Source organism: Trachinotus anak, unplaced genomic scaffold, assembly GCF_046630095.1.
Source record: "Trachinotus anak isolate AG129_WGS33_773 ecotype Australia unplaced genomic scaffold, CSIRO_AGI_Tana_v1 ptg000039l, whole genome shotgun sequence".
Classification (NCBI taxonomy): Eukaryota; Metazoa; Chordata; class Actinopteri; order Carangiformes; family Carangidae; genus Trachinotus; species Trachinotus anak.
The window spans coordinates 1,587,611-1,615,330 of NW_027273890.1; the positions used below are offsets into that span (position 1 = coordinate 1,587,611).

Below are 27,720 nucleotides of genomic sequence, written 5' to 3' on the forward strand. Positions count from 1 at the left end.
AGAGGTAAAAGTGTTTGCTTCGCAGAGCGTCCCACGAGGCCGGCTCACTGTGACCACCGGGTGATAATTAGCTGTTTCCAGACCGGCTGTAGTCAGGCCTGTCCCCTGAGGCCTGGCCCGCTGTTCACCACGGTGCAGGTGACACACAACGGACGACACTAATGACACTCATTACAGTATCCTTACATCAGCTTCCCTGGAGGCCCTGTTGGTGCTGTCAAAGTAAATAGCATCATACAAACTGGAAATTAGTATGATGCAAAAAATACTTTCCATCATTTTTAGGATGCTCTTTCTATTAGCTTTGTCACTTTGTGACCTCTGTGACCTCCTATGAATGAAAATTATTGCAAATAAATTTCATCAATAAAAATTGGCAGAAAACTGTGTTAAAGCAGGCTGCTAGACAAAGCTTGGTGGAGTGGAAGAAAAGACGAAGACATTCATCCTGAAGCTTGGACATTCATCCAAAGATACGACATATACTATACACCACTGTATCTAGACATACATAGTAAAATAAACTCTATTTACATGGTCAAATAAAAAAAGACTAGAACTAGAAACTGTGTTTCCTGTGGAAAATGTGTGTGAACCACATTGATGAAACAATGCTGAAACAGCTGGAACAAGAGCTGAAGATTAAATGCAGAGCTTGTAAACTGGAGGTTGAAGCAAAGTGTAAAAAACAGTACAAAATTATACAAAACAATTGTACAAAAAACAGAAGTTGACAGTTGAATGGCCCAAATTGGCTGGAAAATACCTAAAGAAGAAATATACAAGCAAAACTTGTAAGATCACAGCTGGAGGAGATTTCTGAAGCAATGCTAAGATAGTTGAAAGAACAGCTCATGGACGACCCAATGGCCGAGTGGTTAGGGTGAGTACCGTGTGAGCGCAGATGCTCTTAGCAGGTGAGTCTCCGGTTTGACGCATGACAGGCCCGACTTTCCTGCATGTCATTCCCCCTCTCTCTGTCCCTTTCCTATCACTCTCTACTGTCCTATCCAATAAAGGCAAAATGCCAAAAAAATGTTTTTGAAATAAAAGAAAAAGCAGCTCATATTCAAAAGTTAGATGCCTGAAATCTAAAACTGGAGGAGCTGGGAGCTGAACTCCATTAAATCAAGCAATAAAATGTGGACTGTTACAGCCTGAGAGAGCAGAGGTCCTCTCCTGTGGAACCAGCTCCCAGTGTGGGTTCGGGAGGCAGACCCCCTCTCCACCTTCAAGATCAGGCTTAAAACTGGCCTGTTTAGTAAAGCTTATAGTTAGGGCTGGCTCGGGTATGTCCTGACCCATCCCTTAGCTATGCTGCTATAGAGCTAGACTGCTGGGGGATTCCCATGATGCACTGGGTGGGCTCTCTCTCTCTCTCTCTCTCTCTCTCTCTCTCGAGACTACTTTATGCCATTAACTTTGTTTTTTTTTTCTCTCCCGTAGTTTGTGCTTCTCCTCTCTCTCTCTCTCTCTCTCTGTCCTCATTCTGCAGGTCTCTCTGCCTCTGGAGCAGCACGATCCAGATCCACCACGACTCATCTTTACTATTAACCACTGTTATCTGTCATTATTATTGATAACACCATTACCTACACAATTGTTCCTGGTCTCTCTCTTTTCTCCTCTCTCCTCCCCCCATCCCCCCTTTTTCTCCTCCTAAACCCAACCGGTCGAGGCAGAGGGTAACCCTATATGGTGGTGGAACATATTAATGATTAGAATGCAGGGTATAGTTACTCTGCAATGACAGCAAAACTGCACAGAAAGGTGCAAAATACGAGTATAGATAATTGGAGTATGAATGGAAAGCTGTGTGTGAATTGTGGGATATTATATAAACAGGTGTGTCCAGTCAGTTCAGTTTGCTACCACTGACCCCAAGTTGTAAAATTCTCAAGTTGTAGATGCATCTCAAATTAAAGCAACTGACTCCAATTTGAAGTGAACATAGCAGCAGAGCAAGACAGAGCAGTGTGAAGTACATTCAATGTGACATGGAGTTGACCAGTCTTACAGCCTCTGGGTAGAACCCTGTTGTTCTGGCCTTGATGCTCCGAAGCCTCATGCCCAGGGGGAGGAGGTCAAACAGCTTATGGGCCTGGTGGGTGGAATCCCCCATGATGCAGATCGCACTGCTCCTGCACCTGCTGATATAAATGTCCTCAATGGAATGGAGGCTGCTGTGAGGGATCTTCTGGGCGGCTTTCACGACTCTCTGCAGCGCCTTCCTGTCAGCAGCAGAGCAATTCCCATACCAGGTAGTGATGGAGAATGTAAGCGTACTCTCCACCACACACCTGTAAAAAGGTACCAGCGCTTGGGTTTTGAGGCCAGCCTGCCTCAGCCTCCTGAGGAAATAGAGGCATTGGTGGGCCTTCTTAATGATGCTGGGGGTGTTAATGGTCCATGTGAAGTCCTTGGAAATGTGGACTCCTAGATATTTGACACTGTGGACCATTTCCACAGCTGCTCTTCCGATGAACAGGGGAGAGGGGTGTGGCTTCTCCTCCTAAAGTCCATGACAAGCTCCTTGGTCTTCCCCACATTGAGACAGAGGTTATTCTTCCCACACCGGTCCACCAGATCTTTCTCCTCCTGTAGGTACGAGGAGTCATCGTTGTGGGATATCAGTCCCACCACTGCTGTGTCATCCGCAAATTTCACAATGTGGTTGCCCGGGTATTTAGCCGAGCAGTTGTATGTGAATAGCATGTACAGCAGGGGGCTCAGGATGCACCCTTGGGGGGAGCCGGCGTTAAGGGTGATGGTGGAGGACGAGATGCCATGGATCTTTATGGTCTTTGGCCGGCGTGTTAAAAAGTCCAGGACCCAGTTGCAGACGGAAGGTGTTAGTCCAAGCAGCAGTAGTTTGTTGGCCAGAGTCTGTGGGATGATCGTATTGAAGGCAGAACTTGAGTCCAGGAAGAGCAGCCTGATGGAAGAGTCCCCACTCTCTAGAGTGGGTGATGGATGAAACTGCTTCTGGTGCAGAGTGGTTCTTCCTATAGGTTTACTGGTGTGGGTCCACGTTGATGTCAATGTTGTTCTTCATGTCATGACCAGCCACTCAAAGCATTTCATAACTGTCGAGCTAAGCGCTACCAGGTGATAGTCATTCATGCTATTTACTGCTGCACTTTTGGGCGCAGGGATGATGGTACTCAGCTGGAGTGTTCCCCTTTTCAAGCCTGTTGACCTCAGGAGCCTAAGTCTACCCAACGCTACCTTGAGCTTCGGTTTAATCACTACACTGGGATTCATAAGTTGAAGTAATCAAAATGAACTATACTTTACTGCGTCTCCCGTGTTACTATTTAGTACACTCACTGGTAGCTGAGAAGCCGCCGCACTGCCATGTGTCGCCATGTCCAACAGACATGCTAGGTCACAGCTATGTGCCTTTCTAAACTATGTCAAATCAATTATGTTTGCTACAGGGGGACTCCCATCAAGTTCTACACACATCTCAAGAATAATTAAACAGGAAGCACCTGACCACAGTTTGTAGCCACAGCAAAGGGTCTGAATACTTTGGTAAATGAGAAGATTTCAGTTTTGGATTTTTAATGAAATGGCAATGTCGAGAGTAAGACAAAATAGTGATCAGAAAAGAAAATGGCACATTGAACCCATTTCCATGATATTGTCATATCATGTAGCAACATCATCACTCATTGAGTCCCAGAAAACTGTGATGGTGACACACCACCCAGCAAAGAGGTCTACAGTAACAAAACCTCTGAGTTCAGGATTCTGGAGTTCCCTGTAGTTGTTAACATGTTAGTGGAGAGTTTAATGAGATCCATGGAGGATGAAGCAGTCTGATAAAAACACTCCACTGAGTCAAACACTTCACTTCCTGTTACATTGGTACCTGAATGAATAAAACGATCTAATACAGGTAATATGTTACTGCAATCCTCAATGTGAGGCTTGTTGTTGAGTCTGTTCCATGACCTGTCTGTGTTACTGTTTAACATTTTCTGATGGATGATGAATCAAATGGAACATATATAACTCTTGGTGGATACGTGGAGGTGCAGAAATACAGATATCTTTATTTTGTGATCATGTTTACAGTTTATATTCTGATAATCTGCTGTAATTCCACCATCGTGAGTCTTATCGTGATTCACCAAAACCTCCATGAGCCTATGTACATTTTCATTGCAGCTTTGTTAATCAACTCTGTTCTCTACAGCACTAATATCTACCCAAAGCTTTTGATCGACTTTTTGTCTGAAAATCAGACAATTTCATTTCAAGCCTGTCTCTTTCAAGCTTATATATATTACACTCTGGCCACTTCAGAGTTCCTATTGTTGGCAGCTATGGCCTATGACAGGTATGTGTCTATATGTAAACCTCTGCAATATCCAACTATCATGAGAACAGCAACAATCAAAGTCTTTCTGGTTTCAGCTTGGCTTGTTCCTGCTTGTGAACTTGCAATGTCAGCTGCATTGAATAATAATATAAAACTCTGTCACTTTATTTTGGAGGGACTTTTTTGTAACAATTTAATTTTCAATCTTCAGTGTGTGCGCTCAGTAGCTCTGCCCATATATGGTGTGTTCATCTTGCTAAATATTGCTCTGTTTCCTATGTCTTTCATACTTTTTACATACAGCAGGATCCTGATAATATCCTATAGAAGTGGCAGAGAGGTCAGGAAAAAAGCTGCACAGACCTGTTTACCTCACCTGCTGGTTTTAATCAGCTTTTTCTTTTTTATTACTTACGATGTTGTTATAGCGAAGCTTGAATCAAATTTTCCAAAACTTGCCCGTTTAATAATGACTTTACAAATAATTGTGTATCATCCTCTCTTTAATCCATTCATATATGGACTAAAGATGAAGGAAATATCTAAACACCTGAAAAGGCTGTTGTTTCAGGTCAAATCACACTAATGAATCTTTTCATTTCATTTTTATTTGTTTTTATGATTGATACAAAGTGCCTAGGTGCAGAGCATCATCAGCTTTCATTTTAGACAATCATATTAGTTTCAGTTTCTCTATTTGTGCAGATAAAGGTCATATTGATAACACCATTACCTACACAGCTGTTCCTGGTCTCTCTCTCTCTCTCTTTTCTCCTCTCTCCTCCCCCCACCCCCCCTTTTTTATCTCCTCCTAAACCCAACCGGTCGAGGCAGACCCCCCCACCCTGAGCCCGGTTCTGTTGGAGGTTTCTTCCTGTTAAAGGGAGTTTTTCCTCCCCCCTGTCACCAAGTGCTGCTCTTTGTGGGAACTGTTGGGTTTTTCTCTGTAACAAAGTAAGGTCTTGACCTTACCCTGTAAAGTGCCTTGAGATAATGTATATTATGATTTGGCGCTATACAAATAAAATTGAATTGAATTTAATTATTGATCCTTAAGTGAGGATAAACATTTCAAATATGTAAACCAGCAAAGTGTCTGAATATTTCATACTAATTACTAATACTAATTAAAATTTGCCAAAATTTCTAAAAACATGATTTCATTTTGGGGGCACCACCACCACCACGAACAATGTGATGAATTGGTCAATGATGGAAGAGAATATTATTATAACTACTACTGTCATTATTATTAATAATAACAACCTTGCCACGTCTGAACTGCCAGTCACCAAGCTCACACTGGCCAAGCCTGGACTGCGAGGATATTATCACAGGCCTGTCAGTAAAATCGGATTTATCAAGGCTGTCCTCCTGTAAAAATCAAGCCCATTACGTTTTACTGTTAGTTGACCTCCAGCTGCTGCAGTATTATAAAGTTGTGTCAAAATCCATGTTAGGAGGAGGCTGAGGATCAATGGGTTGACAAAGCACAGGACTTTCACACAGAAGATCTCTATTAGTTTCCAATCTGATTCTTTTATCCATTAACTGTGTGTTTATTATTTTTACCATGGCGACAGGGGTCTCGTGCACCTGTGGTTGGTATGCTCCTATGGATTGTATCTGAGTAGGGTCAAGCAACCTCTATAATTAAGGCTGCGGGACTTGTTGGGCCTATCTGTTGGACCTATATCTGTAGTCTTTTTACCTTCAGATGCTGCCATGTGCGTTTTGTCCCCCTTACATTATAACTGAATAAATAGATTTGATAAATGTAATGTGTAGCCTAGTGCCCAGTAAAAACTTGACTTTGTGAATTTATTGAGTCTTTAATTTACTCGAACTCAGGCTGTGTCACTGCTGCTGTGTTTTTTTAAAGGTATAAGCCCATAGTCCACAGAGGAACACATTCATATTTGGAGCTGCACTGGATCAACTAAAAAGATGATGATACTTGTTCAGAATTTGTTTCCACTGTAAACAAGTGGTCAAAAAACTGCAGTTTCATGTTTAAAAAAGTTTTGCTTCTCTCTGGTTTTTAAGTATTTTTTGGAGACTTTATTGATCATAAAATACATTATTGTTCATGGTTGACATCCTCAGTTCTGCCTCTTTTTTTTAATTCATGAACAAAATAAGGTTCTTAATTTGATTTGGGGAAAGGACCAACATGCAATACATACTAGACACTACAATGAATTATTTGAATATAAAAGTGACATCAGACATTGTTTACTTTTAATAGGATCTGTCTTTGACCCCCAAGTTGATGTGAAAGAAAATGTAACATTACAAATAAAAGAGAAACACTCTTTTGTTCATCGCTGTCATTTCAAATGAACTTACTAAACCCAATAAAAAAGTTGAGTTGGATATTTAGTGCTTCTGTTAACTGTGTTTTAGCCAGAGAAATAAGAACTCCCATCAAACACCCTCCAAGAATCACACATCTCCTCACATCTCTCCGTTATTATTACAATGCAAAGGTTTGTTAAAGGGTAAATCAGCACAGACACATTAGTTCACTTTGGCTTGACACAACAATCATTTGAAGTGTTTCGAAATTTCCTTCATCCTTAGACCATATATGATTGGATTATAAAGAGGCAGTTTTTGGAATGTCTGACTCCAGTCTAACGATGATGATATCATACGTAATCACACAAGAACAGCTGATTAAAACTATCAGGTGAGGTAAACAGGTCTGTGCAGCTTTTTTCCCAACTTCACCACAACTTCTGTAGGATATTATAAGTATCTCTGTGTAGGTAAAATGTATGAAAACATAGGAAATAGTGCAACATTAAGCAGAACAACTAGACCATAGATAGATAGCACTTGAACTCACACAGTAAAGATGGTTAACGAAAATGTTACAAAATACCTTTCAAAACTAGGTTACGTAGTTTTGTATTACTATGTCGCACAACTGGCACTGCAACCTGACAAGCAGGCAGAATCCAGGCTGAAACCAGGAAGATCCACACAGTGGTTTTCCTCATGATAGCTGGATATTGCAGAGGTTTACATAAAGACACATACATGTCATAGACCATGGCTGACAACAGTAAGAACTCTGAACAACTTAAGGAGTAAAACGTGAAAACTTGAAAGAGACAAGCTGAATAAGGTCTCATTTGTTTTTCAGATAAAAAAGTCGATCAAAAGCTTTGGGTAGATATTTGTACTGAAAAGAACAGAATTCACTAACAAAACTGCAATGGAAATGTACATAGGCTCATGAAGGTTTTGGTGAATCCAGATAAGGGTTAGGGTTAGGAATAGTTGAATTACTGCAGATTATTAGAATATAAACTGTAAACATGATCACAAAATAAAGATATCTATATGTTTGCACTTCCACATGCCCATCAAGAGTTATATAAATATATAAATATATAAATATATATATAATATATATAAAACTGAAGTTATTGTAATTGGCCCAAAACACCTCAGAGATACACTATGTGATAATATACTGACTCTGGATGACATCACCTTGGCCTCCAGTGCTACAGTCAGAAACCTTGGTGTCATTTTTGACCAGGACTTGTCCTTTACTTCACATATAAAGCAAGTCTCTAGGACAGCCTTCTTCCACCTGCACAATATTGCTAAAATCAGACCCATTCTATGTCTAAAGGAAGCTGAAAAACTAGTTCATGCATTTGTTACCTCAAGACTGGACTACTGTAACTCTTTATTGTCAGGATGTCCCAAAAATTCAGTAAAAAGCCTTCAATTGATCCAGAATGCGGCAGCACGAGTACTGACAGGAACTAGGAAACGGGATCACATCTCTCCTGTGTTAGCCTCTCTGCATTGGCTCCCTGTAAAATCCAGGATAGAATTTAAAATCCTCCTCCTCACCTACAAAGCCATTCATGGTCAGGCACCATCGTACCTTGGAGAGCTTATAGTTCCCTATTTACCCAATAGGACACTTCGCTCTCTAAATGCAGGTCTACTTGTGGTTCCCAGAGTTTGTAAGAGCAGAATGGGGAGCAGAGCCTTCAGCTATCAGGCTCCTCTCCTGTGGAACCAGCTCCCAGTGTGGGTTCGGGAGGCAGACCCCCTCTCTACCTTTAAGATCAGGCTTCAAACTGTCCTGTTTAGTAAAGCTTATAGTTAGGGCTGGCTCGGGTATGTCCTGACCCATCCCTTAGCTATGCTGCTATAGAGCTAGACTGCTGGAGGATTCCCATGATTCACTGGGCGCTCTCTCTCTATTTCTGTCTCTCTCCCCCTCTCTCTCTCGATGACTTCATGCCATTAACTTTGTATTTTTTCTCTCCCGTAGTTTGTGCTTCTCCTCTCTCTCCCTCTCTCTGTCCTCATTCTGCAGGTCTCTCTGCCTCGGGAGCAGCAGGATCCAGATCCACCACTACTCATCTTTACTATTAACCACTGTTATCTGTCATTATTATTGATAACACCATTACCTACACAGCTGCTCCTGGTCTCTCTCTCTCTCTCTTCTCTCCCCTCTCCTCCCCCTCCCCCTCTTTTTATCTTCTCCTAAACCCAACCGGTTGAGGCAGACCCCCCCACCCTGAGCCCGGTTCTGTTGGAGGTTTCTTCCTGTTAAAAGGGAGTTTTTCCTCCCCCCTGTCGCCAAGCGCTTGCTCGTTGTGGGAACTGTTGGGTTTTTTTCTGAAACAAAGTAAGGTCTTGACCTTACCCTGTGAAGTGCCTTGAGATAATGTATATTATGATTTGGCGCTATACAAATAAAATTGAATTGAATTGAATTGAATATATATCTATTCCCGCATCCATGAGGATTGTCAAATATTAGACAGGAATTAATACAACAGGTAGAATGTGTAACAAACATTGAGATCCCTGACCGTAAACTGAATTTGGTGTGTGCTCATCTTTGGACTTCACAAAGTGAACTAAGTCAGACTTAAACAACAGCATTGCACATTGCATAGAGCCATTGCAGGGTTGGTGTGACACCATAATCACTGACATGCATGTGCAACACACATATCTACTCTATCTACTACTGCTTATGTGAAAAAGTTGTATAAAGCTTTAAATCCTTGATTTAAAAGAAACTGTCCATCATGAGGCCGAATATGTTACAAGAGTGAAATGATAAATTAGTGGAGGGCTCTTTTAAACAACAACTTTCCTTGTGTCAAGTTATTTCTTCACCTTTAACCTTCCAAAATGCATCCAAAGTGACCACTGACCAGGGATCGAATTCTTTACCAGGTCATGTCAGAGATAAGTGTTGAGCACTATAGTTATAGCACTTATCATCCAGAGAGTCATGGTGCATTACAATGATTCCATCAAACTCTAAAAAGCAAGCTCTGCAAATTCTGCAAGTCAAATGGTGAGTGGGATGAGAGATTTCCACTGTTGTTGTTGCTGTGAGGGAAACGAGTCTTTGGGGTTCAGTGCAGCCGATGTAGTTTTTGGCAATGCTGCACTAAGTATGACTCATACTGTGTAGCTGGCCTTTCTTCAGAGCAGGGAGTCTCACAGCGTGTCATGTTTCCCTTAGACCGAGGATGTAAGAGTCATTGGAGTACAGTGACAAAACTTCAGTTCAATTATTCATGAAGACCTATATAATTCTATAGAACTTTTTTTCCCACCTTATTTGTACAGTCCAGTCCTGCTGATACTCATCACGTGTCACCAGTCCAATGTTTATCTTCATGCTGTAAACTGTGACTTGCATTCTGACACAAAAGTTTAAATACTTCACCTCCAGTGTCAGATATTTGTGAACTAGAGAACAGACTTTTCTTGGGTCTCTACCAAACAAGCACGTTCTGTGTAGTACCGCAGTGCTTCATCTATGGTAAATTACGACACATCTTACATTTATCAGAAAAAATGCAGCTCCTGCAATTTAGATATTGCCATGTTGGGACTGTCAGTGGTGTGGAACATTAGACATCATCAATATCATTGCTACTAAAGATATTTTATTAGTTTCACTTGCATACAGTATTAACAACATTATCAAGAGAAACATCTGTGTTCAAAGATTAAGAGTGTAAATATTAACCATCACATGAAAACAGTTTTTAAACTTATTTTTTTCAACATTTAAAATGTTTATACTCACTCTATGATCATTATGAACTTCATCAATACAACCAAGGACAATGATACTCATGAGTGGAAAGTGAAAAACTATGAATGAAACTTGTGATTACATGTTGAAATAAAAAATTGACTTTTGAATAACTGTCACTACATTGTTGGGGCTGACAATGATCATGAATGTGTTAATTATAAATCAGATTGTTGAAATATAATAATCAGACAAATCACTTCACATTTGCTGTTTTTACAACAGATCATTTTACATGAGAGAACAACTTCTTCAGGTGTTTGGAGATTTCTTTCATTTTCAGTCCATATATGATGGGATTAAAGAGAGGATGATACAAAACTACCTGTAAAGTCATTATTAAACGTGCAGTTTTTGGAATATCAGATTCCAGTCTAAGAATAACAATATCATATGTACACAACAATGAAAAATTTATTAAAACCAGCAGGTGAGGTAAACAGGTCTGTGCAGCTTTTGTCCTGACTTCTCTACTGCTTCGATAGGATATTATAAGAATCTTTATATATGTAAAAACTATGTAGAACATAGGAAAAAATACAATATTGAGCATTATAATCACACCAAATATAGATAGCCCCCTTGAACTCACACAGTGAAGTTTGTGAACTGAATTGTTACAAAAAATTCCTTCCAAAGTAAAGTAACAGACTTTTCTGTTTGCACTCAATATAGCCGATCCTGCAACCTGACAAGCAGGTACAAGCCAAGCCAGAACCAAGAAAACACTGATGGTGGTTTTTGTCATGATAGTTGGATATTGCAGAGGTTGACATATACACACATACCTGTCATAGGCCATGGCTGCCAACAGTAAGAACTCTGAACCACCTAAACTGTAAAATATAAAATATTGAAAGTGACACGCTGAATGTGATATGATCTGTTTTTCAGATAAAAAGTCAATCAAAAGCTTTGGGTAGATAACAGTGCTATAAAGAACAGAGTTCACTAACAAAGCTGCAATGAAAACGTACATAGGCTCATGGAGGTTTCTGTGAATCACAATGAGGCAGACAATGATGGAATTACAGAAAATTATTAGAATATATATTGTAAAAATAATTACAAAATAAAGATATCTGTACTTTTCCACTTCTACATACCCATTTAGAGTTATATATGTTACATTTCTTTCACCTTCCATTGAGACATTAACAATGTTTTAAACAGGCAGATAATATAACAGGCATACCTAAATCACACATGAGCAAATGAATCTCAGTTTAAAGATTGAAGTCTGTATTTGAATAGCTCATACATTCACAGTTCCTTGGCCATACCTCCAAATACACTTAGAATGTGTTAATCTCTGAAGCTCAAAAAAAGCACGGGTTGAGTTTGTGAAATGTTTTTAACAGATAGCTTCACCCTCCATCGATCTCATTAAAGTCATTAGAGATGAACGATGAATGTCAGACTCTGGAGGCCTGTAACCAAGAGCATTTTTTCACCTGTTTTACTGGGACATATACGCCTCTAATGTTGCCTGTGTTTAAACTATAATCATACTGCACGATAATTACATTCAGTGTTTATAGTTAATGAGGTTGACTATATTTCTTGCACCATTTGCCCTCTTCCTCATACTGTGTCATTTCATACCACTTCATTTCAAATGGGTGCAAAGATTTGTTGGACTGATACCAATACTGGCAATTAATAGTTATCAAAATGGGGTGGGATGGCTTAGGAGGTAGCATGGTTGTCTAACAAGTGGTAAGTTCCTGGTTCAATTCCTGACTCCTCCAGAGAGTGTGTTGAAGTGTCCTTGAGCAAGATACTGAACCCCTAACTGCTCCTGATGGTGTGGGACACATATATACATAGACGTTCGAGTGATTGATACACTAGAAAAGCGCTAGGCTATATGAATGTGCCCAAATAACAGGCAAGTGCATGGCAGCACATACTTAACTGAAATGAGAAATTCATTAATGCAGCTGGCTTTACATAATGTCCAGCAGGGGGCACTGTCACGGCTCAAGACCTTTGCATCTTGGGGATGTGCAGGCGGTCATAAGTGGTGAGCTACAGGCCTAGTGAAACTACAACCAGAATCTCACTGTATGGATTCCATACATAACTTGCATATTTGAAAAAACTTGAGACGAAAAAACTGGAACAGCAAACAAAGATTTGTTTGCACAAGTTGGAGCTTGGTGTTGCTTCAGTTTCAACAAGATTCTCAGATTCTGATGTCAGAAGAAACATCCGGTTAGTTCGTCCTTTTAACGAAAAGGATGTTGACAAATATTTTGTCCTGTTTGAGCAGGTGGCCTGTACGTTGAAGTGGCCAAAAAATGTGTGGACATTGTTGTTGCAGTGCATCTTAAGTGGTAAAGCGCAGGAGGTTTATTCAACGCTTCCGGCTGAAGACAGTGTTTAAACGCGCGAGCTGGTGCCTGAAGCATACCGTCAAAGGTTTCACAGGTCGAAGAAAAACAGGCATCAGAGTTAAGTTGAATTTATGCGGGAGAAGGACGGACTCTTTGATCACTGGTGTACATCCAGTGAAGTGGAGGATTTTGCGCAGCTTAAGCAGTTAATGTTGTTGGAGGATTTTAAGAACTGCCTTCCAGAAAGAGTGTCAACATACTTGAATGAACAAAAAGTTAGTGATGTTTTTAAAGCTGCTGTGCTGGTGGATGAATATGTCCTCACTCATAAGACTGTTTTTGGGGATCGTCCTTTCAGTAATATGTCTTATGAGGACTTAAATGGCAGTGGGCAGTATAGTGCTAGAGGCCTGTATGGCATGCCTGAAAGAGGCAGGAGTTTCGGAAAACCAGAGCTTGAAATTAAGGCAGCTAGATAAGATGTGAAGGGGATGGACAGTGTAATGCGCTTCTATTATAAGAAAAAGGGATATATAGTGACAGGTTGTCCTGTGTTGAAGAAGCAAAATGCCAAGGCTGTAGCATTAGTAAACATGCTTGAGAAGAATCTGGAGGAGCCTGTGGTGTTGGAGGCCACCATTTGTTATGGATGGTGTTATCTCATTGCCAGGTAACAATCTCAAGGGTCCCATTAAGATTCTGTGGGACTCGGCTGCCTCACAGTGTTTTATCCCTTTTATCCATTTGGTAATCAGTCTGCTATGGGATCCAATATCCCAGTTTTGGGCTTTGGTATGGAGGAAATTGGTGTGCCTCTGCATATAGTCTGTGTGGAATTTGACCTTGTGTCAGGCCAAGTGGCTGTTGACTCAGCTTGTGATCCCATGTCCATATCGAACAGAAATTTTGAGCCTGGCGCATGATAATCCTCTTGCTGGGCCCTGGGTATTAAGAAAACATACCACCGTATTTTGAGCCACTACTTTTGGCTTGGGTTAAAGAGAGATGTCACAGGTTATTGTAAATCCTGTCATATCTGGTAGCAGGAAAGCTGAATCATACCATTCCTCCTGCGCCGACTGTCAGTCTTGTTATAAGGAGAGCCTCGGGGGAGTTGTCCTGTGCTGAAGAGAGTGACGGAGCACTGTCTGTAGCCTTGACATATAGAAAGTTGTCAAACTCTGAAATCTTGTGAAGTTTTCCATCTTGCCTGTCTCATCTTTCCGACTCACAGCATTCAGATTTGGTTGAGTTAATTGAATCACACGAAGCATTGTTTGCGGATGTTCCCTCTCAGACGCACATGTTGGCACACAACATTGATGTGGATGACACATGACCTATTAAACAGCATCCCTATCGTGTTAACCCATACAAATGTAATCATCTTAAGCAGCAGGTTGAGTACATGCTGCAGCATGAGATTGCTGAACCCAGCTGTAGTATGTGGAGCTCTCCCTGTTTTCTTGTGGATAAATCTGATGGTGGAGATTGCTTTTGTATGGACTTTAGAAAAGTGAACAGCATGACAAAACCCGACTGTTATCCTCTCCCATGGATGGAGGATTTGCTGGATTTGCTGCTTGCTTTGACAGAATGGGCGAAAGACATTTCTGCATTCGTCAGTCCCGATGACTTTCTTCAATACAAGGTCATGGCCTTTGGTATGTGTAATACACCAGCCACCTTTCAGCATTTGATGAATGTGGTACTATCAGGTTTGGCATTTTGTGAAGCATATCTTGATGATCTGGTTGTGTGTTCTGAGTCTTGGGTTCAACGTGTGGGGCATTTGCATACAGTGTTTTGTCGTCTGGAGGAGGCAAGTTTGAAAGTAAACTTGTCTAAATGTGAGTTTGGGCAAGCAACCATGACTTACTTTGGGAAGGTGGTTGGGGGAGGTCAAGTTCATCCTGTTCAGGCAAAGGTGGAAAGTATTGTGGCTTTTCCTGTTCAACCAGCTGAACTCAGCTTCGTCGTTACTTGGCCATAGTGGGTTACCACAGGGGTTCCTGTAAGAATTCACTGCTGTAGCCATGCCTCTAACTGACCTACTGAGTCCAAACGTGAGCTTTAAGTGGACTGATGCCTGCCAGCTGGCATTCAAACAGACAAAAAGTCAGCCGTTTAAGTTGGCGGTGTTGTGGGTGCGGTCCTCCGACAGGAGAGCTTTGATGGGATAGAACATCCTATCTCTTACTTTTTCAAGAAACTCTTTTTTCAGGATACACTGTTCAGTAACTTAGGGTGGGGGTGTTACATTCTCCCCCTGTGCTGGCAATGTGAAAATGACATGTTTCTATGTTTTCCTTGATGATCCAGTAGTCCTATTTTTGTGTATTTGGTTTTGGTTAAATTAGACTTGGGTTCTTTTCATTCAGGGTAGAGGGAAGGCACCAGGTCCACAGACCCTTTGTGGGTTGGCTTTTGTTTATTTTGGCCGGTCCATCAGTTTTTAGTTTCTTTTTTTTGTGTTTCTGATAATGGTTGTTTGTTTTCTTTGGGAAAATAAATAATCTTCTTTTCAACTGCAACAGTCTGGCTCTGTTAGTTATGTTGGCGACTTCACTTTTGGAAACCTTGTGAGGAGGATTGGGGACAGTGCCTGTTGACTGGCAGACCAGGGCAGTGGTTCCCATTTTCAAAAAAGGGGACTGACGGGTGTGCTTGAATTATCACCATATCACACTGCTTACCCTCCTGGCCTGTGCCAGTGTGCTGGAAAAGAGGCTCTGACTGATTGCAGAACCTCAGATTCTGGAGGAGCAATGAGGATTCTGTCCTGGCCATAGAACAGTGGACCAACTCTTTACTGTGGCAAGGAGTTTGCCCATTCAATTTACATGTGCTTTGTGGACTTGGAGAAGACTTATGACTGGGTCCCCTTGTGGGGGGAACTGTGTGAATATAGGGTCCTGGGGTCATTGCTACAAGCCATCTGGTCGCTGTATAACCGGAGTGAGAGTTGTTTCTATGTTCTTGGTAGAAAGTCAAACATGTTCCTGGTGGATGTTGGCCTCTGCCAAAGTTGTCCTTTGTCACCGAGCCAGTTTATGATTTTCATCAACAAGGTTCAAGTCATAGCAATGATGGTTGGGTGATTAATGGCCTCAGGGGTCAACTTCCTTGCAGTTGTGACAATTGTCCCAAATCAAATGGAAAAGTACTACAGTTACCACACAGATTCATGTATTGTGTGTGCACAAATCCTTGTGTTCTTGTCTGACATGCTGCTGCCCCATCAGACCACAGTGTAAAAGAGGACACTTACCACCACTGACTGATAAAACATGTGCAGCCGTTCACTGCAGATGTCGGTAATTATTGTCAAAAATGAACTCTTTTTGCTTTTGAATGTTGCTTTCCTCTACGTTAGTTTATCCAACTAATGTCTAAATATCTACTAATAACTAAATAAACATGCTGTCCTTTCTGGTATCCCAGCTCTTAAAAAGCTCTTATTATTACTATTATTGTGGGTGTGCTGTCATTCTGGAATGCTGTGCACAAACAATTGATGCATGGCAGTAAAATAACATATTTTTCTGCTCATGAAGTGAGGTTCAGATTGTGTGTATTGGAAGTGGCAGTTACAGTGTACAGTGTTCATTATGAGAACGACATTGAACAAATTTTATCACATGCCCAAACCAATGATTATGGTCATGTTAATGCAGTTGTCATAAAGACATTTAAAAATCACCAAGAGGCACTTGGATTACTTTGTCTTGCTATGATCTTGATGGCAAAAGAACATACACTTACAGCACTTGCAGTTTGTCATCAAGAATGCAAACAGAAGTTTATAAAATCAAAACACTTCATTAACATGCAAGATAGGCACATCGAACTAATCAGATCATCTACCCCATATTACCTGTGGAGTAAGTATGAAGAGTTTCTACCATGTATTGTTCTTCATTTATCATGTTCACAAGAAAAAACAGCTCGTTAATTACCAAAGATGTTTTATGTTTGTCAGCACAGCAAAATCTAATCTACTGCATAAGGAGTGTGAAGGTTCTACTGTGAATTGTTCTTGAGGTATCATGTTAACAAAAAATGTGTCTACAGAGTCATACAAAGTCACACAAACTTGAAAGCAGAATTTAGACACATCAACAATAACGAAACTAAAAGCAGGTAATTGTGACGAGATAATAACTAATGGTGTAAGGGTGATAAATTTATGATTTGAAAAAAGTTACTGTAACCTAAGAGGAGGTCCAGATGCCCTAGACCATGAAAGAAAAGTCTCAGTCAGCCTGGTCTTTACCTGCATTAAGGTCTCACTGCTCATAGGGATTCTCTTGAAAAGTTGTCAATACAATTGAAAACAAACAGAATAAAGAGCTTGACACAGGTGTAATGTGATCTCATATTTTAGTGGTTGTTATTGTAGTCATAATTATTACAGATGAAAATATCAGTCTTGACAACATAAGTTCTTTTTATCTTGACAAAACAAACGCTTTAGGTGTTTGGAGATTTCTTTCATTTTAAGTCCATATATGATTGGATTAAAAAGAGGATAGTACAAAACTACTTGTAAGGTCATTATTAGACGTACAGTTTTTGGAAAATCAGATTCCAGTCTAACTATAATGACATCATATGCAATCAAAAAGAAATAGTTAATCAAAACCAGCAGGTGAGGAAGACAAGTCTCCGCAGCTTTTTTCTTGACTTCTCCACAACTCTGATAACATATCATGAGTATTCTGGCGTATGTAAAAACTATGAAGAGCACAGGCAAACCAGCAAGATTTAAAAAAACGACTACACCATATATAGATATTGCTCTTGAACTGACACAAAAAAGAGAATAAATTGAATTATTACAATAAATTACTTTCAAAGTAAAGTCACAGAGCTTTTGATTAGCGCTGATTGTTGCTAATCCCACAAGCTGACAAGCAGGGAAAAGCCAAGCTAAAGCCAGAAAAACTATGATGGTTGTTTTTCTCATGATAGTTGAATATTGCAGAGGTTTACATATAGACACATATCTGTCACAGGCCATGGCTGACAACATTAAGAATTCGGAACTTCCTAAAGCATAACACATAAAATACTGAAGAACACAGGCTTTATAAGATATGATCTGTTTTTCAGATAAAAAGTCAATCAAAAGCTTTGGGTAGATATTAGTGCTGAGAAGAACAGTGTTGATTAACAAAGCTGCAATGAAAATGTACATAGGCTCATGGAGGTTTTGGTGAATCCATATCAGATACACAATAGTAGAATTACTGCAGATTATCAGAATATATGCTATAAAAAAGGTGATAAAATAAAGGTATTTGTATTTGGGAACTTCTACATGCCCACCAAGGGTTATATATGTTACATTTAATTCTTCATCCATTAAAAAATAAAATATGAAATACTGATATTTGAAATACGCAGATATTATAACAAGAATATATGAATGAAGAGTTGGGGGAAAAAAGTCTCACTTTAAAGATTTCAATAACATGTTTCCTGTTCTCTTGTTCACAATAATCTGACCTTGAAGTTCACATAGTATATGCTCATCTCTAAACCTCAGAAACTCAGAAACTGTTGGAGCCTGTGAAATGGTTTTATAAGACAGTTTCACCCTCCGTGGATCTCATTAAACTTTGCACTAAGAGTGACTGACATGCAAACAACTTGATGAAATTCTCGAGGCCTGAACCTACAGGGGCTGTTTTATCTGTATTACACAGCTTGTAACCTGATATATTTTTCAGTGCCCCATTAAATGACATTATCTGGTTAATTTCTATGGAAACTAGCAAGATAAATAAATAAAAAATGATTAATTCTTACTAAAGCTTAGCTTCTTACTCATACTGTATTGCTTGGTACTATTTCACATGGGATAAGAGCAAAGATTGTTTCTTGAGAACAATGGATCACTCAGTAAAAGGCCTTTAACGCTGCCTAAAGCAGAACACATCTACTACTTACTGTTTCATTTAAGATAGAAGGAATGTTTGTTTCCAATCTTGTTCCAGTTTCTCACGCAGTGTTACTGTGGAAATGCTATTGTCAAAGTTGACCTTGTTGTTTTCACCCACTACCACAAAGACCCAGGGCTCAGTTCCCAGTGTTGTTACCGCTGGTGTTTCCAGCTGTGTTTCAATTCAGGGGTCGGAGCCTACAAAGATGTGGCCCTTCGTAGCCGTTGTAGACTGCGAAGGCCAAACTGAAATGATACAGTCTGGCTGACAGAGGATTTTTGCTTTGCATTACCAGCTGTGCCTGCCCTGTGCCCTCTCATCTAGCAACCTTGACAACACGTAACTTTTTTCCCAAAAACTTGAGGTTTTAAGGCCTTTGGATGTAACAGTTGCTGAAAACCAAATACTTAAAAGCATAATCTGCCAGCACTCTGTTGGTGTTGTTTGCTGCCATATTATTTTCATTACAGGTGCACAATGAATCTTGGGATAAATTGGGTTGAAGGCAGTGGTGTAGTGTACTTTGTTTCAGGGGATATACTATGGATTGGCCTGTGGTGATAAAATAAAATAAGCCTCATACCAATTTACACCTAATTTTTGGGTTGAGTTCCTGTGTACAACCAGCAGGAAGTCAAACGTGTTCCTGGTGGATGTTGGCCTCTGTCAAAGTTGTCCCTTGTCACCAATCCAGTTTGATGTTCATGGACAGTTTTCAAGTCATAGCAATGATGGCTTGGTGATTAATGTTGTGACAATTGTCCACAATCAAATGGAAAAGTACTACAGTTACCACACAGATTCATGTATTGTGTGTGCACAAATCCTTGTGTTCTTGTCTGACATGCTGCTGCCCCAGCAGACCACAGAGGACACTTGCCACCACTGACTGATAAAACATGTGCAGCATTTCACTGCAGAGGTTGACAATTATTGTCAAAAATTAACGTTTTTGCTGAAGCTTAGAGTCTCACAGAAAATCCCTCAACAAAGATGAGCTCTTTTGAATGTTGCTTTCCCCTACATTAGTGTATCCAACTAATGTCTGTTCTTCATTTATCATGTTCACAAGAAAAAACAGTTTTCTATTAAAGGAAACCAATGAGCCATTTAGCTTGTTGATTACCAAAGATATTTTATTTTGACATTTTGTCAGCACAGCAAAATCTAACCAGATAATCTACTGCATAAGGAGTGTGAAGGTTCTACTGTGAATTGTTCTTGAGGTATCATGTTAACAAAAAATGTGTCTACAGAGTCATACAAAGTCACACAAACTTGAAAACAGAATTTAGACACAACAACAATAATGAAACTAAAAGCAGGTAATAGTTGGTGGTGTTAGGGTTATAAATTTATGATTTGAAAAAGGTTACTGTAACCTAAGAGGAGGTCCAAATGCCCTAGACCATGAAAGAAAAGCCTCAGTCAGCCTGGTCTTTACCTGCATTAAGGTCTCACTGCTCATCGGGATTCTCTTGAAAAGTTGTGAATACAATTGAAAACAAACAGAATAAAGAGCTTGACACAGGTGTAATGTGATCTCATATTTTAGTGGTTGTTATTGTAGTCATAATTATTACAGATGAAAATATCAGTCTTGACAACATAGGTTCTTTTTATCTTGACAAAACAAACGCTTTAGGTGTTTGGAGATTTCTTTCATTTTAAGTCCATATACGATTGGATTAAAAAGAGGATTATACAAAACTAATTGTAAGGTCATTATTAGACGTACAGTTTTTGGAAAATCAGATTCCAGTCTAACTGAAATGACATCATATGCAATCAAAAAGAAATAGTTGATCAAAACCAGCAGGTGAGGAAGACAAGTCTGTGCAGCTTTTTTCTTGACTTCTCCACAACTCTGATAACATATCATGAGTATTCTGGTGTATGTAAAAACTATGAAGAGCACAGGTAAACCACCAAGATTCACAAAAATGACCACACCATATATAGATATTGCTCTTGAACTGACACAAAAAAGAGAATAAATTGAATTATTACAATAAATTACTTTCAAAGTAAAGTCACAGAGCTTTTGATTAGCGCTGATTGTTGCTAATCCCACAAGCTGACAAGCAGGGAAAAGCCAAGCTAAAGCCAGAAAAACTATGATGGTTGTTTTTCTCATGATAGTTGGATATTGCAGAGGTTTACATATAGACACATACCTGTCATAGGCCATGACTGCCAACAGTAAGAATTCGGAACCGATTAAAGTATAGAACATAAAATACTGAAGAACACAGGCTTTATAAGATATGATCTGTTTTTCAGATAAAAAGTCAATCAAAAGCTTTGGGTAGATATTAGTGCTGAGAAGAACAGTGTTGATTAACAAAGCTGCAATGAAAATGTACATAGGTTCATGGAGGTTTTGGTGAATCCCTATCAGATACACAATAGTAGAATTACTGCAGATTATCAGAATATATGCTATAAAAACAATCATAAAATAAAGGTATCTGTATTTGGGAACTTCTACATGCCCACCAAGGGTTATATATGTTACATTTAATTCTTCATCCATTGAAAAGGTCAAATATGAAATATTGATATTAGAAATAGGCAGATACTATAACAGGGATATACAAATGAAAAATTGGAGAAAAAAAGTCTCACTTTGAAGATTTCAATAACATGTGTCCTGTTCTTTTGTTCACAATAATCTGACCTTGAAGTTCACATAGTATATGCTCATCTCTAAACCTCAGAAACAAAAAAATGTTGGAGCCTGTGAAATGGTTTTATCAGATAGTTTCACCCTCCATGGATCTCATTAAATGTTCCACTAAGACTGACTAACATGCAAACAACTTTATGAAATTCTCGAGGCCTGAACCTACAGGGGCTGTTTGATCTGTATTACACAGCTTGTAACCTGCTATATTTTTCAGTGCCCCATTAAATGACATTATGTTGCAAGATAAATAAAAATGGATCCATTCTTTCTATAATCTAGCTTTTTACTCATACCATTTCATTTAGGATAAGAGCAAAGATTATTTCTTGAGACAGATGTAAAAGGCCTTTAAGGCTGCCTGAAGGAGAATACATCCCACATGGCAACTATCTACTGTTTTATTTGAGATAGAAGGAATGTTTGTTCCCTGGGACAGATGTTCCAATTTCTCATGCATTGTTATTGTGGAAATGAGCTGTACATGTGTCATTTAATGTGCAGACTTCACTAGAAATCTAGAAAAGGAACTCTAACTTTCTCCTGTGAAGCAGTTGTAGAAGGCATGCCCTACCCAAGTGTCCACTAGTTTTTATCATCTAGAGAAGAAAAACAAAATCTTGAATCATAAACTGCGGTTGAAGTTGACCTTGTCTGGTGTGCAGTTTGTAATAATGTTTGTGATGAACACACCTGCTTGTGATCATGAGTGGGAAGCTGGTGAGGGATCTCATCCTATATCAGACTATGACCCTGACTAATAAAGTTAATTACAATGATTCACAACATATACTTATTTAAAATAATCTAACAATAGATGGACCACAGCACCACAGTGGTCCTTTTAATGATGTCAGAGACTGTCACACTGTCACACATACTCACACATCAGTTTTTGATATAATTTCAAAATGGCTTTTCAAACTTATTACATTGAATGACATCTAATGAACCACGCATTTAGGACAAAAGTCCCCCATTTATTTCAATAGTTAAGATAACAGCCAAAACTCATTGGAACATGCCAAGAAAAGCAATATATACTTTTATTTGGTATTGTTCATGTTTATGTAACAGTAAAATCGAAGTGTGGACCATTACACTGAATGACGCTGTTGCAGTCTGGAACATGATTTTACCCATACTCTGACATTTTACTTTCCCAAAAGTTATTTGAAACATAAAAGTTACTGTTTTTATTTGTTTTATTTGATATGTTATTCATGTTTATTTGATGCAGACATAAAACTGGGCACATCTCATCTTTGGCCTGGAAACGGTTTACGCATGTACAGATGCAGAAGGTCATTGGGGAAACTGTCTGGATGGGCTTGTGTAATTAGTCATAATCCATCCTGTCCTAAATCTTCCACTGAGAGTGAGTTTAACCAGTGGGCTCTGGCCTGCAGCGGCCCCTGAAAGGTGTTGAGCTGCTGGGTCCAGGGAGTGGGAGTGCTGTGCTGGTTGATGACTGGTCACGTGGTGTTGGTTTTTGTTTTCTGGTACCCTAGCCTTCACAGACCTCTTATTATGACTATTATTATGGATGTCATGTCAATCTTGAATGTTGCACACAGTCAAGAGTTCATTTTGAGAAGTTCATTCAAAAAATGTTATTACTACACACTATGATATCTTTAGCATTTAAAAAGTTTGCTTTATGCCCGTATTGATGTTGGTCATAGAGTGAACAAGTTAATAAAACCATAGTATACTTTGTGATAAATGTATGATTTGAGAAATAGTTCAGTCACCTTAGTGGATGTCTTCTGGCAGATTGTTCCAGAAGCCCTGGGTCCTGGCATAAAGGTCTCAGTCACTCTGGCCTTTCGACTCAATTGTTGGATTCAACAAAGGGATACACCACAATTCAGTAACAATACAGCTGCCAGGCGATGCAGTGCTTTGAAAATTTTCTATCTGATTCTAAAATCAAAACTGATAGAAACAGGCCAATGTAAAGAGGCTGAAACAGGTGTATTGTGGTCTCATCTCTGCAGATGTAGAAAGTCATTGGGGAAACTGTCTGACTGGGCTTGTGAAATTACTCATAATCCATCAGGGAAAAGCCAAGCTAAAGCCAGAAAGACTTCAATAGTTGTTTTTCTCATTGTAGTTGGGTATTGCAGAGGTTTACATATAGAATTACTGCAGATTATTAGAATATATGCTATAAAAAAGGTAATAAAACTAAGTTATCTGAATTTGTGAACTTCTACATCCCTACCAAGAGTTATATATTTTACATTTAATTCTTCATCCATTACAAAAGTTCAACATGAAATACTGATTTTGAAATAGGGATATTATAATAACAGGATGAAAATTGAAAAAAAGGTCTCACTTTCAAGAACATGTCTCTTTCTCGCTCTAATCACAGTAATCGAACATTCACATAGTATATGCTAATATCTAAACCTCAGAAACTCAGAAACTGTTGACAGGCAGATAATATAACATACACACCTAAATCACAAATAAGTAAAGAGGTTTCAGTTTGAAGATAGAGTTATGTCTGTATTTGAATGGCTCATACATTCCCAGTTATCTCAATTCAAAATGCACTTTGTATGTGTTCATCTCAGTAGCTCAAAAAGAGCACAGATTGAGTTTGTGAAATGGTTTTATCAGAAAGCTTCACCCTCCCTGGATCTCATTAAACATTTCACAAAGAGTAATCAACATGTAAACAACTTTATCAAACTCTGGAGGCCTGAATCCGCATGCGCTATGAAGCAGCCCAGGCAGGCAGTGAGTGTTTGCAAAGAGGAAGATGATGGTGATGGCGGTGAATCGGTTTTCATATACAATTATGTGTCATTAGCATAGCAGTGGAATGAGATTCCATAGCAACTGATGACATGACCAAAAGGGAGCATATATATTGTGAAGAGGATGGGACCAAGGACTGACCCCTGGGGGATCCTGCAGGTGACAGCGTGTGTCTGGGATCTTACACTTCTAATGGAAATGCACTCTGCTCTGTCAGTGAGGTAAGATTGAAAAAATTAAGGGCCGTGTCAGTGAGTCCAATGGTATGATGTAGCCGGTTGAGTATACCATGGTCAACAGTGACAATGCAGCAGACGGATCTAGGAGGATGAGGAGGGAAGGTGAGCCAGTGTCAGCTGCCACCAGCAGGGCGTTTGTGACTCTAACCAGAGATGACTCTAAACCAGACTGAAATTTTTCAAAGAGATGGTTGTGCATGAGGTGATCCTGAAGGTGGGCAGCAACTGTTTTCCAGTACTTTAGAAAGAAATGGAAGATTGGAAATGGGCCTGTAATTGGCAAAAACTTCTGGATCAAGGGTGGGTTTCTTGAGAAGAGGTCTGATTATGGCGGTTTTCAGAACAGATGGGACATAGCCAGCCTGGAGGGAGAGGTTTAATACAGTGGTGATCAAAGGACTTATTTCAAGAATATTTGCTTTTAATAGAGCTGTAGGAAAGGGGTCCAGTGCACAGGTAAAGGGGGGGGGGGGGGGGGGGGGGTCATTATCCTGACAATATCCTCAACTTCTTGCTGTGAAACTTCTGGGAAACAGTTTAGGGGCTAGGAGACCTCTAGCTGTAAATAAGTAGTCAGGCCGGGTAGAGTGGGAGAACCTGAAAGAACAGAATGGATTGAGTCAATTTTGTTTTGAAAAAAGCCATAGCATTATTACAGTGGTCTTCTGTAATTTTTGTAGGTGAGGGAGTTTGTGGTTTGAGAAAATGATCGATAGTGGAAAATAACTGCTTGGAATTTCCATGATTATTGTTGATGATGTTTGAGTAATATTGTGGCCCTGCCTCTCTAAGAGACTTTGAGTAGACCTTCTGGTGTTCCTGATAGCTAGCTAGCTAACAGTAAGACCTTCATTTTCCGTAGCTCATTAGTGAACCAGGGTGCTGACCGGGAGAAAGTGACTGTTCTGGTTTTAACAGGGGCATGGAAATCCAAAATGCTGCTCAAAGTTTTACTGTAAAAGTCCACTGCATCAGTAGCTGATGAGAAGTCGGTACAAGGAGATGCTGGAGGATGACTGTCATGGTTTCCTGGTTAATGTTTTTCAGTTTTCTAAAGCAGATTTGACGTTTGGGATTAATGAGAGTAGCCGTTCCATGGACACGGCCTTGTGATCAGACACACCCAGATTGTACACAGTTAGATTGTTAAGAGGGGCAGAGTCAGTGATGACTAGGTCAAGAATATGCCCCCTAGTGCGTGTGGGGACATCGACTAGTTGTCTGAGATCAAAGCAGTCTAATAGGTGGAGAAATACAGGAGGGGGTATTAACATGGATGTTCATATCTCCAAGTAGTATAATATTGGCAGAAGTTGCACAAATTGAGAGAAGGTTGTACATCTCAAAGATGAAGGATGGGTTAGGTTTGGGTGGCTGGTAGCTGAGAAGAATCATCATAGGAAAAGGGGGTTTACGTTTAAATGCCAGGCATTCAAAAGAAGATAGCTCAGGCAGAGGCAGAGGAGACAAATCCAGTTATTGTGGTAGATAACAGCCAAACCACCACCATGACCTGTGCTGTGGGTTTTCTGGAAGTAGCAATAGCCAGGAGGACAGGTCTCATTTAGGACAAAAAAAACATATGGTTTCTGTACGGCACATCAAGTCCAAACACTTACCTAGAATATGTTCATGTATGAGGCAGGATTTGTTTGCGAGAGATTGTGCATTAAACAATTCAATTTTGATATTTGATGAGACAGTGAGTCTCTGTATTGGCTGCAGTAGGCTGAAATCCACCCTACGTTTACTATCACACTCCGTGTGTTTCACTAAAACAGGTCTTTCCATGATTGTAACAGGAATGTAAGTGAAGGAGAAATTACAATGAGTGGTACCATTTTGTAAAGAGGAGCTTAACTTTGACCGAGAAACAACACTACTACACCTAGAAATGCCAGTAGAGGGAAAACTCTGAAGAGGAAGAAGGAAGAACTGGATGAATCTGTGTGTGGCTAGAGGAGGGGGTGTGGGATGTAAACAGTCACGCATGTGAAGCAGTCTAAACAACATGTTGTTTATTAGCCACTAGCATGCAGCCACCTAGCCGGTTAGGATGGACACCATCCATACTGAAAAAGAATGATTCCAGAACAAGTTAAAATTATCTATAAAAACAAACTGATGAGCTCTGCAGGTGGACTGAAGCCAGGTATTGAGACTGAGGACTTTGCAATGAGGGCGGCCGGAGCAGGCGGTGACCTGAATCCCAAGGGGAGGATCAGGCAGTAGGCACCATCGGAGCATCTGAGCACAGCCTCCTTCAGAACCTTGGACGCGCAGCAGAGGTCATAACATGGGATGACAGTTGGTGATCCAAGCCCACAGCGGATCGAGCCATTACATCTCCAACAAGCAGAGCTGCAGAAACAGCGTCGCTGGCTTGTTGCGGAGCAACAGAACCTGGAGGAGCATGCCGCAGCGCTGGTGTAAACAGCAGCATGGAGCAGCGGCACGTCCTCGAGGGAGAGCAATGCATAGGCGGTATTAGGAGAGGACTGGGGCTTCTTGGTCAGGGGAGGGAAATCAAACTTTTGAAGGGGAGCAAATTTGTTTTCCAATGGGATATCGTGTTGTGGAGCTTGAGGGGAGCGCCTTCCTCTCCTGCTGTGAGCAATGGCCACGGACCAGGGTTCAGGCTCAGATGGACTGGAGAAGCCCAGGGCTTTGGGTTTAGCTCCTTGCCGTATCCACGAGTCATCAGAGACTGCGGGAGTGGAGGGAGGCCTCTGCCTCAGGAGGGGAAGAGGCCACAGCCACCTCCAAGGCAGCTGCAGGATCGGAGGCACCAGAGGTACTGGAGACAGCAGTATGTGCTTGAGCACCGATGGAGTCCGGTTGAGCTGGGCCAAAGATGATGGTGTCCATCAGCATCACAGCCTGGTGGATCGGGTACATGGAGGAGATTCAACCTTCCAGCTTGGCGGTTTTCTTGGTGAGGCGGGTGCAGCCAACACAGGATGGAGAGGTGAGTGGAGGCATAATTGAGAACTATTGTTGTTTATATGGCAGGAACCTTTTAACCTTTTAGTTTAATGTTCTCAGATCATCTGCCAGTCGTCAGCAATGAAAGCCTGTGTGCACACAAGTACCTGGGTTTCCAGGTAACACCAGGTACTGGCTCAGGACCCGGACCCTCTGTCTCAGACAGATTGGGACTGCTAGGTATTTTCACAAATTCAGCTTGTAAAAACAGCAGCAACAGCAGAAACAGTGGCGTGCACACAATTTCTTTGTTGAAGTCCATTCTTCTTTTAGGGTCTGATGCCAATTTGATGTTATTGGAAACGAGCTCCAACC

General features: G+C 40.3%; 5 protein-coding genes and 1 pseudogene across 6 annotated transcripts in view; 1 reads left to right on the forward strand and 5 right to left on the reverse strand.

The window, feature by feature from the left end:
* LOC139614818 (olfactory receptor 11A1-like) overlaps positions 1 to 27,720 on the reverse strand; it is a 101,988-nt gene that overhangs the window by 5,164 nt on the left and 69,104 nt on the right. The gene's annotated exons all lie outside the window — the stretch shown is intronic.
* Positions 1,807 to 6,970, forward strand: LOC139614994 (olfactory receptor 11A1-like). Its single transcript, XM_071472742.1, has one exon. The coding sequence runs from the start codon at positions 3,990 to 3,992 to the stop codon at positions 4,914 to 4,916; it is 927 nt and encodes a 308-aa protein (XP_071328843.1). The 5' UTR covers positions 1,807 to 3,989; the 3' UTR covers positions 4,917 to 6,970.
* Positions 6,788 to 10,034, reverse strand: LOC139615008 (olfactory receptor 6N2-like; annotated as a pseudogene).
* LOC139614835 (olfactory receptor 10AG1-like) lies at positions 8,949 to 16,672 on the reverse strand. The gene has a single exon (XM_071472463.1). The coding sequence runs from the start codon at positions 11,581 to 11,583 to the stop codon at positions 10,663 to 10,665; it is 921 nt and encodes a 306-aa protein (XP_071328564.1). The 5' UTR covers positions 11,584 to 16,672; the 3' UTR covers positions 8,949 to 10,662.
* On the reverse strand, positions 16,673 to 18,154 carry LOC139614822 (olfactory receptor 4C12-like). The gene has a single exon (XM_071472450.1). The coding sequence runs from the start codon at positions 18,141 to 18,143 to the stop codon at positions 17,202 to 17,204; it is 942 nt and encodes a 313-aa protein (XP_071328551.1). The 5' UTR covers positions 18,144 to 18,154; the 3' UTR covers positions 16,673 to 17,201.
* LOC139614820 (olfactory receptor 11A1-like) lies at positions 20,317 to 25,812 on the reverse strand. Its single transcript, XM_071472448.1, has 2 exons — positions 25,693 to 25,812; positions 20,317 to 25,633 (listed from the first exon to the last, which is right to left on the reverse strand). The coding sequence occupies exon 2, from the start codon at positions 21,257 to 21,259 to the stop codon at positions 20,318 to 20,320; it is 942 nt and encodes a 313-aa protein (XP_071328549.1). The 5' UTR covers positions 21,260 to 25,633; positions 25,693 to 25,812; the 3' UTR covers position 20,317.

What these genes read in the sequence shown, in the direction of transcription:
- LOC139614822 (XM_071472450.1), bottom strand. Translation starts at nt 18,143, where the DNA reads ATGGATGAAGAATTAAATGTAACATATATAACCCTTGGTGGGCATGTA.
- LOC139614835 (XM_071472463.1), bottom strand. Translation starts at nt 11,583, where the DNA reads ATGGAAGGTGAAAGAAATGTAACATATATAACTCTAAATGGGTATGTA.
- LOC139614820 (XM_071472448.1), bottom strand. Translation starts at nt 21,259, where the DNA reads ATGGATGAAGAATTAAATGTAACATATATAACCCTTGGTGGGCATGTA.
- LOC139614994 (XM_071472742.1), top strand. Translation starts at nt 3,990, where the DNA reads ATGGATGATGAATCAAATGGAACATATATAACTCTTGGTGGATACGTG.